Source organism: Macaca mulatta, chromosome 12, assembly GCF_049350105.2.
Source record: "Macaca mulatta isolate MMU2019108-1 chromosome 12, T2T-MMU8v2.0, whole genome shotgun sequence".
Lineage (NCBI taxonomy): Eukaryota > Metazoa > Chordata > Mammalia > Primates > Cercopithecidae > Macaca > Macaca mulatta.
In genome coordinates this window covers 147,150,572-147,163,676 of record NC_133417.1, presented here as the reverse complement: position 1 = coordinate 147,163,676, position 13,105 = coordinate 147,150,572, and the positions used below count along the sequence as shown (strand labels likewise).

The window sequence follows — 13,105 nt, the reverse complement described above, 5'->3', positions numbered from 1 at the left end:
ACAGGCGCCCGCCACCTCGCCCGGCTAATTTTTTGTATTTTTAGTAGAGACGGGGTTTCACCGTGTTAGCCAGGATGGTCTCGATCTCCTGACCTCGTGATCCACCCGTCTCGGCCTCCCAAAGTGCTGGGATTACAGGCTTGAGCCACCGCGCCCGGCCAGGGCTTATGTTAAACAGTAAGAATAAGTCTCCGTAATTTTAAAAAGTGAGATCCTGCAGTTTGTTCCTTCATCAAAATGGAGTTAAATCAGTAATAGCAAGATCCCTTTTAGACTCTCCACATATTTGGAAAGTGGGCAAGACTCTTCTAAATATGCTTCTCAGAATAGGGGGTTTAAAAAATAAATACATAAATAAAGAGAGTTTCCTAAATAAAGCATGGTCAAAGAAGAAATCCAAAGAAAATCGGCACGTATTTCAAATATTCATCAAAATATTACACAAAAATTGTAGCATAGTCGTAGAGGAAGATTTGTTACTTTAAACACTGACAACATTTCAACGAAGAAGGTACACGGTGATCAATACCCTCATGAAAGGGTGTTCAACTCACCCGTCGCGAGGAAATGCAAACTAACGCCTCACTGAGATCCGCCAAACTTCTGGTGCAGACTGTGACCTGGCAGAGGCGAGAAGGAGGAGATTGGGGGTGAGGTCCACGTGTCCCAGGCAGGGGACAGAGGCCAGAAGGAAGTGGCTGGGGGTGAGATCCACATGTCCCAGGCAGGGACGGAGAGGAGGGAGAACTGGACAGCAGCATCTGCTTCCAGCCAGGTCACATGTTTGGAGACGCGGTGTCACCTCAATGTGAGGAACAGCCACCAAAGACACGTCTGTACTTCCTCCCACCACCTCTCACCAGGGATCAGAATCCCGGCCCCGGGGACCCTCGACCCATAAACATCTTGGGCCTGCAGCACCACCGAGCACGCCACAGCCTTGGCCTGGGGCTGCTTCAGAGACAGTGCACAGGGGCTTCTCACTTCCCCGGCCAGGAGCCACCCACGCTGCACCCAGGGAGGCCCCATCTGCGTCTGTCCCACCTGTCAGACCGAGCCAGCCAGAGGCGCCCAGAAAGACTATGCCAGGCCTCAGCTGTGTTGAAACCCAGGTTGGGGACAGTGGCAAGACCTGTGCCACCGTCTGCCCTTGATCCTGGCTGGATTCAGTTACGTGGCTGCACCCCAGTGAAGGCGCAGAGGGCACCACCACCTGCACAGGAAGGGAAGGAAGCCCACAGCAGAGCACACTCACGTGTGGCCACGCCCCCAGCCCAGCCCCCTCACACGTGGCCACACCCCCTGCCAGCCCCCTCACATGTGACCACACCACCGGTCAGCCCCCTTCCACACGTGGTCACGCCCCCTCGCACATGACCACGCCCCTCCCAGCCCCCTCACACACGGCCACGCCTCTTACCCAGCCCCTCACACGCGTGGCCACGCCCCCTTCTCAGCCTCCTCACGCGAGTGGCCTCGCCCCCTGCACGGCCCCTTCACACGTGGCCACGCCCCTGCCCAGCCCCCTCACACGCATGGCCACGCCCCTGCTCAGCGCCGTCACACTTACGGCCACGCCCCTACCCAGCCCCCTCACACGCACGGCCACGCCCCTGCTCAGCGCCCTATCGCGTGCTGCCCACCCGTGCCCATCCAGGGCGGCCTCCTCCGCACCAGGGCTGACCCAGTGTGGGGTCCAGGTGGGCTCTGGGAGGCCCCAGGGCAGAGCTGTATCCGCGTCACTGAGGCTGCACCGAGAAAAAGGAAGGGGCGGAGGAAGCTGAAACCCGACCCGCGCTGCCTGGGTGTGGCGAGCCCGCTCGGGTGTAGTCGTCCCGCCCGCTCATCTGCTTTCCCTCCGTCTGTAATACGCGTGGCACCCGGAGTGTGTGACTTTTGTGATGTTCTTTTAGGGGAGACATAACGCAGTCCTCTGTCCGGCCTCCTGCCGGGAATGGTCATGGGGGCGCGGTGAACCCCATGCGTGCCGAGGGCCGCCTTGGAGCCCAGCACCACACAGGTCAGGGCAGTGTTAGCCACTGCTGAATGACTCCTGTTGTGGTAAAATTGTTTTGACTCTTAAAGACTACACACAGCCCATTCTGCCATTATTTAGGGTGAATTATACTGCTGGGTCACAAGGAGAAGACGTGGCTCCTCTTGATGCTGAGGGAGGCCTGGAAGTCATTGCTGGGAGCATGGGAAGAGTGCTCCCCGAGGCAGAGCCTCCCAGGAGACAGAGGCGGCCCAGCGATGACCTGGGAGGTGGTGGGCACAGGTGTTCGGGGTCCCTCGGGGCCCACCATCGGAGGCCCCTCAGCAGGCCCTAACCTCCCCCTTGTGTCCTAAGGCAGTTCCGCTTGCATTGGCCATGGTCATTTCACTACTTCTGACCTGGAAACGAGGTATATGTTTGGGGGTGTCACGAGGCTCCCAAAGGGGTGCTCACAGGGCGCTTTTTCTTATTTTATAAAACCAACTAAACGAGCCACACCCCGAGGGGCAGTCCCCCTGCTCACCCCTGGAGGGACTCTCCCGGGGCTGAGGGTCTTCCCCAGGTGCCTCACCCAGGCTTCTCCAAGTGTGGGGTGGCCTTCAGTCTGCTGAGAAAAGATGTGGGTTGTCTGGCAGTCACTCTGCACTGGATTCACAGGAACCTCTGCTGCCTCCCTGGTCCCCCTTGATCGGCGCTGGGTCTAGGAACCAGCTCTGGGTTGGAACTGGACTTGAAAATGTCATTTTCTGCCTGTACCCACCAAGGCCACCTGGGGCTGGGGAGCGAGGAAACCCCTGTCGCTCTCCTCAGATGTTGGCCCCAGGGCACCCTCAGTGTCCCCGACTCCAAATCACCTTTTCTTCCCAAATGACCCCAGCAGCGTAGGCCAGCCCCAGCTGGAAAGACTGCTCCCCTCGCCCCTCCCCTCTGCTCCCCTGCCCTCTCTTCACCTCCCGTCCCTTCCTTTCTTCTGCAGGTGGAAGTCCTGGGCCAATCCCACATCCACATCCCTCACTGCACTCCTGGATCACACCTGGACAGACACAGAACTAGTCCTGGGAGTGATCACAGGGCCAGGACCCTAGTAATGAGTTATGTAAATAGCTCTGGGTGTCTGGAATTGGTTCTCTGCTCCAACTAGATTTAAAGGCATTCACGCTCTGTTCCCAGGGGTACCAGGGTGCTAGGTGCCCACAGGAGTAGCATACAGGCACTCAGATTGTCACCTGCAGACATCTGTAATCAAGTGCCTATAGGATGCCTGACCCTGGGCATCAAGGGAAAAATGTAGGGGTGTAGCTGGGTGGGCGGATGCTTCTAAATGTGCTGAAGAACTTGGGGGAAAAGTGAAAGGCCTCCAATTTGGCCTCCAAAGTCCCAGGCAAAGAGGGACACTTGCCACTAACAGGTGGGGACATTCCCCAAAGGCTGTGAGGCAGGGTGGAGGCATCGCCAGGACCCCAGCCCTCTGCTGCCTTTCCTGTACAGAGGTGCAAAGTGCCAGGCACCAGAAGGAAAGGGAAGGAGACAGACACCCAAACTTCTGCTCCAGCTAGGACCTCTCACTGAGGCCCAAGTGGTGTAACCCTCCACCTACCAACCATCCTGGGACCCGGATCGCCGGGTGGTCACTCCTCCTGGGGACTTCCCTGGCCTCCTCCTGCTCCCCTTGCCAAAGCTGCAGGTAAAGGAGCCCCAGCCCACCCCATCCAGCCGTTGTCCAAGGCCAAGGCCTGCCTGTCCACCTGAATATCCAGGGTCCAGGGTAACCAGCCTGATCCTAACCCAACCCTGCAACAGGTAGTTACATAAATCAGCACAGACCCCAGACACTTAGAGCTGCATTCGCTTTATCCACCTCAGGGTGATGGGAGCTGCTGTTGGAGTTCTCACTGACCCTCCCAGGGAACCCCAAGCCTGTGCTCAGCTTCACACGCTCTGGGCGGACTTGGTTTCAGCAGGAACGACATCTGACCCTGGACGAGCTGACCCCCATCACTAGGAAATGTACCTAAAGTCAGGAAATTATTCAGACTTTGAGTCCCCTCAACTTTGGCTGAACTAATAGCAATTACATTAAAAGTGTGTCTGCCCTTCATCTTTGACTTTGATATTAAATATCTCTACTATCAATTCAGTTGCCTAAAGTCGTTACTGCTACCTCATATTTAATTAGGCCCAACCTGGCCACTCAAACCCTACAGGAGACTCAGGTGAGAGGTCAGATATAGGCTCAGGTTAAAGTTCCAGTGTGGGCTCAGCTGAGGGCTCAGGTGCAGGTTCCAGTGAGGGCTCAGGCTAAGGTTCCCGTGAGGGCTTAGGCGCGGCCTCAGGTGAGGGCTCAGGTGCGGGCTCAGGCGCAGCCTCAGGTGAGCGCTCAGGTGCAGGCTCAGGCGCAGCCTCAGGTGCGGGCTCAGGTGCAGGCTCAGGTGCGGCCTCAGGTGAGCGCTCAGGTGCGGGCTCAGGTGCGGGCTCAGGTGCGGCCTCAGGTGAGAGCTCAGGTGCGGCCTCAGGTGCGGGCTCGGGTGCGGCCTCAGGTGAGCACTCAGGTGAGGGCTCAGGTGCGGCCTCAGGTGAGCGCTCAGGTGCAGGCTCAGGTGAGGGCTCAGGTGCGGCCTCAGGTGCGGGCTCAGGTGCGGCCTCAGGTGCGGCCTCAGGTGAGGCCTCAGGTGCGGGCTCAGGTGCGGCCTCAGGTGCGGCCTCAGGTGAGGCCTCAGGTGCGGGCTCAGGTGACGGCTCAGGTGCGGCCTCAGGTGAGCGCTCAGGTGCAGGCTCAGGTGAGGCCTCAGGTGCGGGCTCAGGTGCGGGCTCAGGTGCGGCCTCAGGTGAGGCCTCAGGTGCGGGCTCAGGTGCGGCCTCAGGTGAGCGCTCAGGTGCAGGCTCAGGTGAGGCCTCAGGTGCGGGCTCAGGTGCGGGCTCAGGTGCGGCCTCAGGTGAGCGCTCAGGTGTGGCTCAGGGTGAGCGTTCAGCTTGGGCTGCCTGGCATGTGAGCCCCAGGCCTGCCCTTGGCTTTTGAGCTGGTGTCTGTGCCTCGGCTTTCCCGCGACCACGGCAGTGCATTCAGCACTCACAGTACCGCATTTGCCTTCACAGCGGTGAGCCGCACACCGGTGAGTGCACCCGTGGCCTTAGCTCCCATTTTTACTGGTGAATGTAACAATTAATTAAATAAATACAATCACTAATGAAACCAATGGTAACAATGCTGATGATGGGTAGTCTGTTAGTTTTAACGAACTCATCTGATTAAGCCGAGAAGCAGTTCGACAGCATTGGGGACAAGGGAGAGTCCCCAGAGATCCGCGCCCTCCCAGGCCTTCGACAACGGGATCTGCTCGTCCCCTATAGCGGCCACACGGGGGCGCCGCAGGACAGCGAGGAGTGGGCCGGGGGCGAAGGAGGGAGAGAGGGACGGGGTGGGGAGGCCTGGCGAGGGAGGGGAGCGAGGAGACGGATGGGGTGGGGGAGTCGGGACAGGGAGGGAAGCAGAGAGAGGGACGGGGTGGGTGCGTGTGGCCGGGAGGGGGAGGGAGAAAGAGGAAGGGGAGGGAAGGGGAATGGAGAAAGAAGGGGGCGGGAGAGGGACAGGAGGAGGGGAGAGGGACCGGGAGAGGGCTGGGAGGACCGAGAAAGGAGGGTCGGGAGAGGGGCAGGAAAGAAGGACCAGGAAGTGGCTGGGAAGGGGGAGGAGTGAGGGTCATGGGGGGTGGGAGTCAAAGGGCCGGACAGGGGCCCTGGGCAGGTGTCGGGGGAGTTGGGGTCAAGCAGGCCAGGGAGCTGAGCGGTGGCCAGGGAGCTGGGGTGTCCCAGGTGCCTTTGGAAACCCTGAGGGGGTTCTTCCAGGATGGGCGGGTGCCTGCAGCCTTTGGGGCTCCCTGGCAGGGTGCGGAAGGACCCCAAGGGCAGGAGTTTCCGGGCAGCCCCGAGGCAGACAGAAGGAATCCCCTTGGGAAAGGTGGGGATCTCTCACCTGTTGCTGAGGCTGCTCCGCCTGCCCCCAGGGCCCACAAGGAAGGGGGTCCCAGGTGACAGTCATGTCCTGTGTCCTGACAGGGTCAGATTCTGGGAGCTGACCAATGGCAGGGATGGGCCGGGAGCCATCCTGAAGGCTGAGTTGGGTAGGTTGTGGAGAAGGCACCAGCCTTGCCTTCTTCCTCTTCAGTGGCCACATTTTAGTAGCCATGCGACCAAGCGAGGTCACTGCAGGGTGGCCCCTCTTGTGCTCATATGAGGACACCTGTGCACAGGCTTCTGGGGTGTGTGGCGCTGAGGGCAGGGGCATGGGTCCAGAACACAGAGCCTCCCTGTGCCCTCCCTGCCCTGGGCCCCAGAACTCACCCACCCTCTGGGCCCCAGCAAGCTCCCAGCCAGGGATGGCCTGGCAGGCGATGGGAGAAGGGAGAGGTCAGGGCCTTGTGCCCCCTGCCTGGGGCCTCAGGTGCTCTTGTGAGTCCCCCGCCCACAGCCCCTGAGACCACTGCCCCACAGCGCTGGGCAGAAGGGGTGGGGAGGGGCACCTGCTGTCGGCCTGAGGCGGCCAAGCTGCCCACCCAGGAGACCCCCAGAGCCCCTGCTCCACTAGAGGAAAGCAGACTCCCAAATCCCATCCCAGGATGAGGCTGGCTTGGGCCCTATAAGTCGGTGTGTGGGGTTCCTGCCACCCTGCAGTTGGGCCCCCAAAGCCCCGGATTCCGGTTTATCCTGGGACCCCTGTCCATGCAGTTGGGCCCCAAAACCTGGATTGGGGTTTCTCCTGGGACCCTCGTCCCTGCAGTTCGGCCCCAAGGCCTGGATTCGGGTTTCTCCTGGACCCTCGTCCGTGTCACCTGCAGGCTCGCTGCTGTCTCCAGCCTCTGTGTGGGGTGGAACCTCCTGGGGCCCATGGGGTCTCCATCGGTGCCCGGTAAGCAGAGGGTGCCAGGTTGGGATGAGAGGTTCCGCTGCTTCCTCTTGAAGCCCCCCCACCACCTGCATCCGAGCCCACCACAGCTGTGTGGGAGAACGCCCCCCCGCCACGCCTCCCCCGCACACCCCAGGGGTCCAGGCCAGCCTGGCGGGCAGAATCTCCGGAGGTGCTGGCCCCCCTCCCCAGCAGGGGCCCTGGACGAGGCTTCCCCTTTCTACCGGGCAGGGCTTCCCCAGTCGCAGACGCCAGGGTCTCCCCAGGCAGTTCCCAACCTCCCAGGACCCTCAGGGCGGACCCTGCCGGACAGTCGGACCCAGACACTGCCACGGTCAGGCCCCCACCTGGCTGGGACAGCCGGGTGTCCCAACACCCCCCGCCCCTAGAAAATGGAACCTGGGCTCTTTTAAAATGAAAATCCAGTGTGTGGCTTTGAGTAACAGGAGAGTTTTCTGTCATCTGCAATGGATCGAATTTATCAAACCCAGACAGGCTGAGAGCCCCACCGTGGCCCCCCACCCCTATGGATGAGAGGGGCCAAGATCCCTCCCGAGGCTACACTGAGGATGGGGGGAAGAGGGAGGGCGTGCCAAGCCAGTCTCAGCGGGGGCTCGAGTCTTTCCTGGAGAGAGGTAAGTGGCCTCTTCCACGAGGCCCCTGGGTCCACACAGGAGGGAGGTTAATTTGCACCTGACACGGGGTCGAGTCGGAGCTGGAGCTTCCTGTCCTATCCCAGGAGGCACACATGGCCAGGAATGTGGAATCCCCAAGAGGGAGCTCTCCCCAGGGGAAGAAGCGGTGGGCTGAGGGGCCCCTGCAGGGTGGAGGGACAGAAGGACCGGCCCAGGTTTCTTTCGCCTGGAAACCTCCCTCGGTGGAGGGCTGCGTGGCTGGCTTTGCTTGATTTTATTGGAGTTACACACATAGGAAGAGCCTGGAGCGCACAGGAACAGCTCAGGGCAGACCCACAACACCACTAGAAGCGAGCGACAGGAGAGGCTGGGCTGCTGGCGGGGCAGGGTCTCAGAGGCAGGGGTGGGGTCCTGGAGGCAGGGCAGGCGTCTCAAAGGTGAGGCCTCGGAGGTGATGGGGCGGGGCCTCGGAGGCGGGGGTCTCAGAGGCAGGGGTGGGGTCTCCCTCGGAGGCGGGCGGGCGGGGCCTCGGAGGCAGGGCGCGCGTCTGAAAGGCAGGGGCGGGGGTCCCAGAGATGAGGCGGGGTCCCAGAGGCGAGGGTTGCCTGAACTTCGGGGCGTCACACTTGCTGCGGGTAGATCCCGGGGTTCAGCCGACACATGCACATGAGCCAGAAGACGCACACGGTCATGGACACCCAGATCCAGAAATCCTCGTAGGGCTCGGCGTGCGGCCTGCGACCGGCGCGGCCAGGGCGCTCGTCTTCCTCCCAGCGGCACCCACAGCGGGCCTTGTGGAACCTGGACCTCAGCCGCCTCTTCTGGTAATAGCCTTGGGAGACGCAGCCATTGCCCTGGGGGCCGTAGGCAACGTGGCCACCGCCCTTGTGCTTTATGACATCGAAGACTGAGAAGGGGATGGTGATGGAGCCCTCACTGACGGTGACGGGGCCCTGGGCATCGGCCTCCAGAGGGGCGTCCTGACCCGCGGTGACGAGGCCACCTTCCTTCTCTTTGCCTTCAGAGATGTCAGTAAAGGAATCTTTGCCTTGGACATCAGCAGGGAAGGAGAGGGCGAGGGAGCCCTTGACCTGGGAGGCGAGGTCACCAGCGTTGGTCTCTGGCAGGGGGTCGTGACCCACAGGGATGAGGCCCTGGCCGCCTCCTTCCTTCTCGTTGCCTTCAGCCACTTCAGCAACGGCGTCCTTGACATCAGTAAAGATGAAGGGGAGGGTGATGGAGGCCTCTTTAGTGGCCACAGGGCCATCGGTGGCCTCTGAGAAGATGTTGGTGAAGATGCTAGTGAGGGAGGAGGGGAAGGTGAGGGAGCCCTCCCCACTGGCCGAGAGGCCGACGCAGTAGAACATGGTTGGCGTGTGTTTCCCCGCAGGGACAAGGCCATTGTTGAGGGAGACGGGGCCCCAGCCCTGGGCCACGCCAACGGGGCTACAGAGGGAACCCCGGCCCTTGAAAAGGAAACCTTTGAGCTCGAAGGTCTGGATACTGCTGCCGAGGAGGCCGGGGCCATGGAAGAGGGGGTCTCCAATGGCCACTGGGAAGCCTTTGCCCCCAGGCATGGCCACAGAATCCCCAGACAGGTAGATGGAGCCCTGGCCAATGACCAGAGCCCCATGGCTGCCGGTCACAGGGAGAGAGGCCTCCTGTGAAAGAGAGGCAGGGATTGCAGGGCTCTCAGCGATGGGCACCTGGTCATTGCTGGCGCGCACAAGGGAGAACGGGATGGCGATGACACCACCACCCTTGCCGAGGTCATCGCCGGAGGTGGGCAGCTGTTTGCCCCTGGAGACGGCGCCGGTGCCACCCCAGGCCGTGGCAGGGAAGTTGCCTGTCGTGGTGTTGGTGCTCCAGGCAGGGTCTGGGGCCTTCTGAAGGAAACAGACCCCCAGCTCGCAGGCCTCACAGCAGCCCTCGTAGGCCTCCCTGGGGTGCCGGGTTGGGCCGAGGCCATCCCCGTAGCAGTCCTGCAGGATGTGCAAGACCAGCCTGCTGAGGAAGGGCCGCTCGCCTGGGGGCCTCACCTGGCAGTCCCCGGGCGCAGGGCACAGCTTGCACCGCTGGCCCCAGATGCGCATCTTCACCAGCCCCCGGCGGCCGGCCCTGTCCCACCACAGGTGGAAAAGGACATGCACGTGGGCCGAGTCCCAGGTCCCCGGACAGCGACTGCACTGGAGCCTGCGGGGGAAAGAGGTGCATGTGAGTGCAGCAGAAGGAGGCCCCACGGCCGGGCCTCGCGCTCTGTTCTGTGGCCTCCTTGCCCATCCGACCCCAGCGCCTCGCTGCCCCCTGCCTCGCATCCCACACTCAAACCCCAAACCTCAAACCTCACCCGCCAGCCACCCAGGGCCACGGCCAAGGCGGCCCAGCACCTGCTCCTGCCTGTGCTGAGGTTCTGAAACCACCAGCCCCTTGGCCACACGGGCAAACGCAGGCCCATGCACGCTAGCTTGCAACCCCCTCATCTGGAGCGCTGTTCTCAGCAAAGCAAACCTCCTCTCAGCAGTTTTGCAGCAAAACCCGCTCTGGCCTGGCCTCTGTGAGGTGTCGGCCACCTGCCGCCCGCGTGGCTCTGCTGGTGTTTTGTGAGTTGGGGTTAACACAGGAAGAGGCAGGCCAGCTGACACACTTAGAAGGGGAAAAGCATGCATCTGGGGGCTGTCCCTGGGGGCTCAGCAAGGGGGGTCCCTGTCCTGACTGAGAGGAGGTGATCCCCCCGTCACCTGCCAGCTGAGGGAAAGGGCGTCACTGAGGCCTGCGGTCATGGCCCAGGCAGCCCTGCTGGGCGTCGCCAGGCGAGGGGAGATTTGGGGAGAGCACTGGGAGAGACTGGCTTGTCCACAGCAGTCACCAGACCGGTGACCATTTGCTAACCACACAAGCAGCTGTGAGCTTCAGGGAACCCTGCATGAATGAGAGGCTCTGCTTCAGTTCCACGCAGTGGAACTTTCTGGATGACAGAATGTTCTATAGCCACACTGCCCCACCTGCAGCCGGCAGCCACACTGGCCACAGAGCCCGTGGACACGGTCGTGCTGGAGGAACTGAACTGCTGACTGTATTTAAATGGGACTGAGGAGCCTGCCAAAGCCACAGGCGCTGGGGCTCATGTTGGGGCACCCGTCCTCAGTTCTCTTCCGCCAGCTGGGAGCCACTCAGAGCCATCTCCGCCTGGCTGTGGGAACGGTGATGTGCTTCCAAGCACTTCTCAGACCCCAACATGGGTTATTACTTTCCCAACTTCTGAAAAAGCTGGGATTCTGCACACACCTGGCCCCAGGGGTCTCAGGCACTAAGGGGCTGTGTCCAAGGGCAGGATGACTCCCCCTTTGCCCAGGGCATCTCCACAGAGGGACTGACCAGCCGGCAGCCTGGGGGCCTGTCAGGCCGGGCGTCTGCGAGGCTGTGGAGCTGCCCTGCGCCCCTCCCGGCTGGCTCCTGGCAGAGCTGTGGATGCCTTGCCGGGTAGAGAAGCAGATGGGGCCCACCCTGTTGTGCTGACGGCACCACGACCATGACGATGGCCCGTGAGGCTCACATGTGACTCACAGCCACCCCGGGCCCCCGATCAGGGCCGAGCACCCCACCGTCTGCAGCGCAGGGCTGGATGGTGACCACAGGCACCGGCACGCCCCAGGGCCCACCTGTCAGCACAGACAGCTTCGAGGCCACGGCACTGCCATGGAAACAGGAGATAAGCCTGTGTCCAAGGGCAGCGCTGGCCTGAGGAGCCGAGTGAGGGAAACCAAACCCTCCACGAGGCACCCGCCATGTCTTCCCCGGGACCCCTGCGTCAGCAGCCGTGTGCCCAGCATGGCGAGGCAGAGGCTCAGAGGGGAGAAAGAAGGAGCACCCAGTCCCCCCTCCCGTCTCAGGGACAAGAAGAGGCCCGACAGCCCCACCCAGCCTCTGGGACCACCCAAAGTCCTGTGGAAAAGCACCTTCAGCCCCCTCCCTCTCCCAGGGTCCCCAGCCTCTGGCCGCACCTCGAGAGCCCCACCAGCAGGTACTGGACGCCACCGCCGTCCAGGCGTCCTGGGACCAGGCTGTGCTCAGGTAGCAGAACCCAGACGTCCTGGGGTTTCCTCTCGGCCATGGCCAGGGTGAAGGTGCTGGCCCACATGTCTGCCCCAGCCCCGTCCATGCTGCCGCCTGGCTCCGCAGTGCGGGCTGAGGGCTGCGCCCGCCGGGGGCCCAAGGAAGCATCCCTGCATCCGGCGCCGGCCAATCAGCCACCTTGACAACAGCACGGTCTCCATGGCAACCAGATTTGTCTCCAAGAAATGGGAAGCAGAAAGGAAAAATACAATACAATGCAATCTCCCATGACCCCGCCACCCAGAGAGCATCCCTGTGGCAGCAGCACCGTGGGGGCGGCAGCACCGTGGGGGCGGTAGCACCGTGGGGGGCCCGTGGACACGCAGGGGCCTCCCCAGACCTGTGCGTGTAGAGGCCCAGGTGTTTCCACACATCGCTCTAAGGAATCATCCCCAGCCCTCTCTTTCTACTGCGCACCAGGAACGGTGGCCCACACTCATCCCTTGCTGAACACTTCGTATTTGTCCAGCTTGTGGCTGTCATGTAACTTACTCACTCAGCTTCTCTCTGCAAACAGCACTAACGCTTTTCACACAAACAAAGCTGAGAAGAACTTTATAGAACGTGTATCACTGCAGATTGTCCCGTGGGTGTATTCTCTTAAACGTTTTACTAGTGAGAAATATAAAATATTTACGTAAAATGCCTAAAACATAAATGCAGAGTTTCACAAATTATTCTAAAGTCTTAGTCACCACCTCCCAGAGGAAGAAAGAGAACCTCGCTCTGCCAGCCTCCAGAGCCGACTGCCTGTTCGCTCCCGATTTCAGCCCGCGGCCCCACCCCCACCCTGGCAGAGGTGCCACCAGCCTGGCCGTGCCTGCACGGACCACGATGAGGCTTCAACACCTGTGATGCCTCCCTCACCGAGCCCTTTAGCTGTGCAGCTTCTGAGCTTCACGTAAACACCCCATGTGTGTGCCCAGCTTCTCACACCTTTTCAGGTTAGTTTGTGAGATTCAGTGGCATTGCTGTGCATGGCAGCCACCTGTCAGGGCACAACAAGAAAGGGTGAGCTGAGAAGGAGCTGGGACGTGCAGGGGCGGAGGCAGCCGGCGATCCCTACAAAAGCTCAGCACAGATCTGCCCCCGGGAGCCTCCAGGCCGCCCGGCTCTCCTCACAGCTCCCATCTCACCATCTCTCTGCTCTGCACACTGAACAATCTCTTCTCATTTTTCTACCACTTCACGCATTATCTCCTCGTCTCTGTCCACTCTGCAGCTCACGCTGGCAAGTGAGTGCATGTTGTCATAGTTTTCAAATCTGTGACATCTTCCTGCCTTGCAGGTAGGTGTGACTGCAAGATGGAAGAGGAAGCCATTAGGAAGCGCTCTGGGAAGGGGCCTCCATGCAGGGCCAGAGTGCCAGGGAAAGCCCCGTGTTCTCATTCCAGCTTCACTTTCTTCTGTCCATCAGTGCTGGGAGGATGGCCGCCCTCCAGCCAGTCTTAGGCCCGCCTG

At 61.3% G+C, this 13,105-nt stretch overlaps 1 protein-coding gene and 1 long non-coding RNA gene across 5 annotated transcripts in view; both read right to left on the bottom strand.

Annotated features, from left to right (window-relative positions):
- Positions 1 to 1,228, bottom strand: part of LOC114671542 (uncharacterized) — a 148,215-nt gene extending 146,987 nt beyond the window's left edge. Inside the window, exons 1-2 of the long non-coding RNA XR_003721588.2 lie at positions 1,045 to 1,228; positions 555 to 620 (exon numbers count right to left, since the gene is read on the bottom strand). This is a non-coding gene — a long non-coding RNA (uncharacterized LOC114671542). The remainder of the gene's footprint in view (positions 1 to 554; positions 621 to 1,044) is intronic.
- A 6,519-nt stretch (positions 1,229 to 7,747) lies between these two features.
- RTP5 (receptor transporter protein 5 (putative)) lies at positions 7,748 to 11,718 on the bottom strand. Of its 4 annotated transcripts, XM_077958179.1 has the most exons (3): positions 11,533 to 11,718; positions 9,571 to 9,724; positions 7,748 to 9,417 (listed from the first exon to the last, which is right to left on the bottom strand). In XM_077958179.1, the coding sequence occupies exons 1-3, from the start codon at positions 11,688 to 11,690 to the stop codon at positions 8,152 to 8,154; spliced, it is 1,578 nt and encodes a 525-aa protein (XP_077814305.1). In that variant the 5' UTR covers positions 11,691 to 11,718; the 3' UTR covers positions 7,748 to 8,151. The 4 variants fall into 4 exon arrangements, with proteins under 4 accessions (XP_077814305.1, XP_014967063.3, XP_077814304.1 ...); XM_015111577.3 differs by having other exon boundaries at positions 7,748 to 9,724; XM_077958178.1 differs by lacking the exon at positions 11,533 to 11,718 and adding an exon at positions 10,040 to 11,416 and having other exon boundaries at positions 7,748 to 9,724.
- Between the last annotated feature and the right edge of the window lie 1,387 nt (positions 11,719 to 13,105).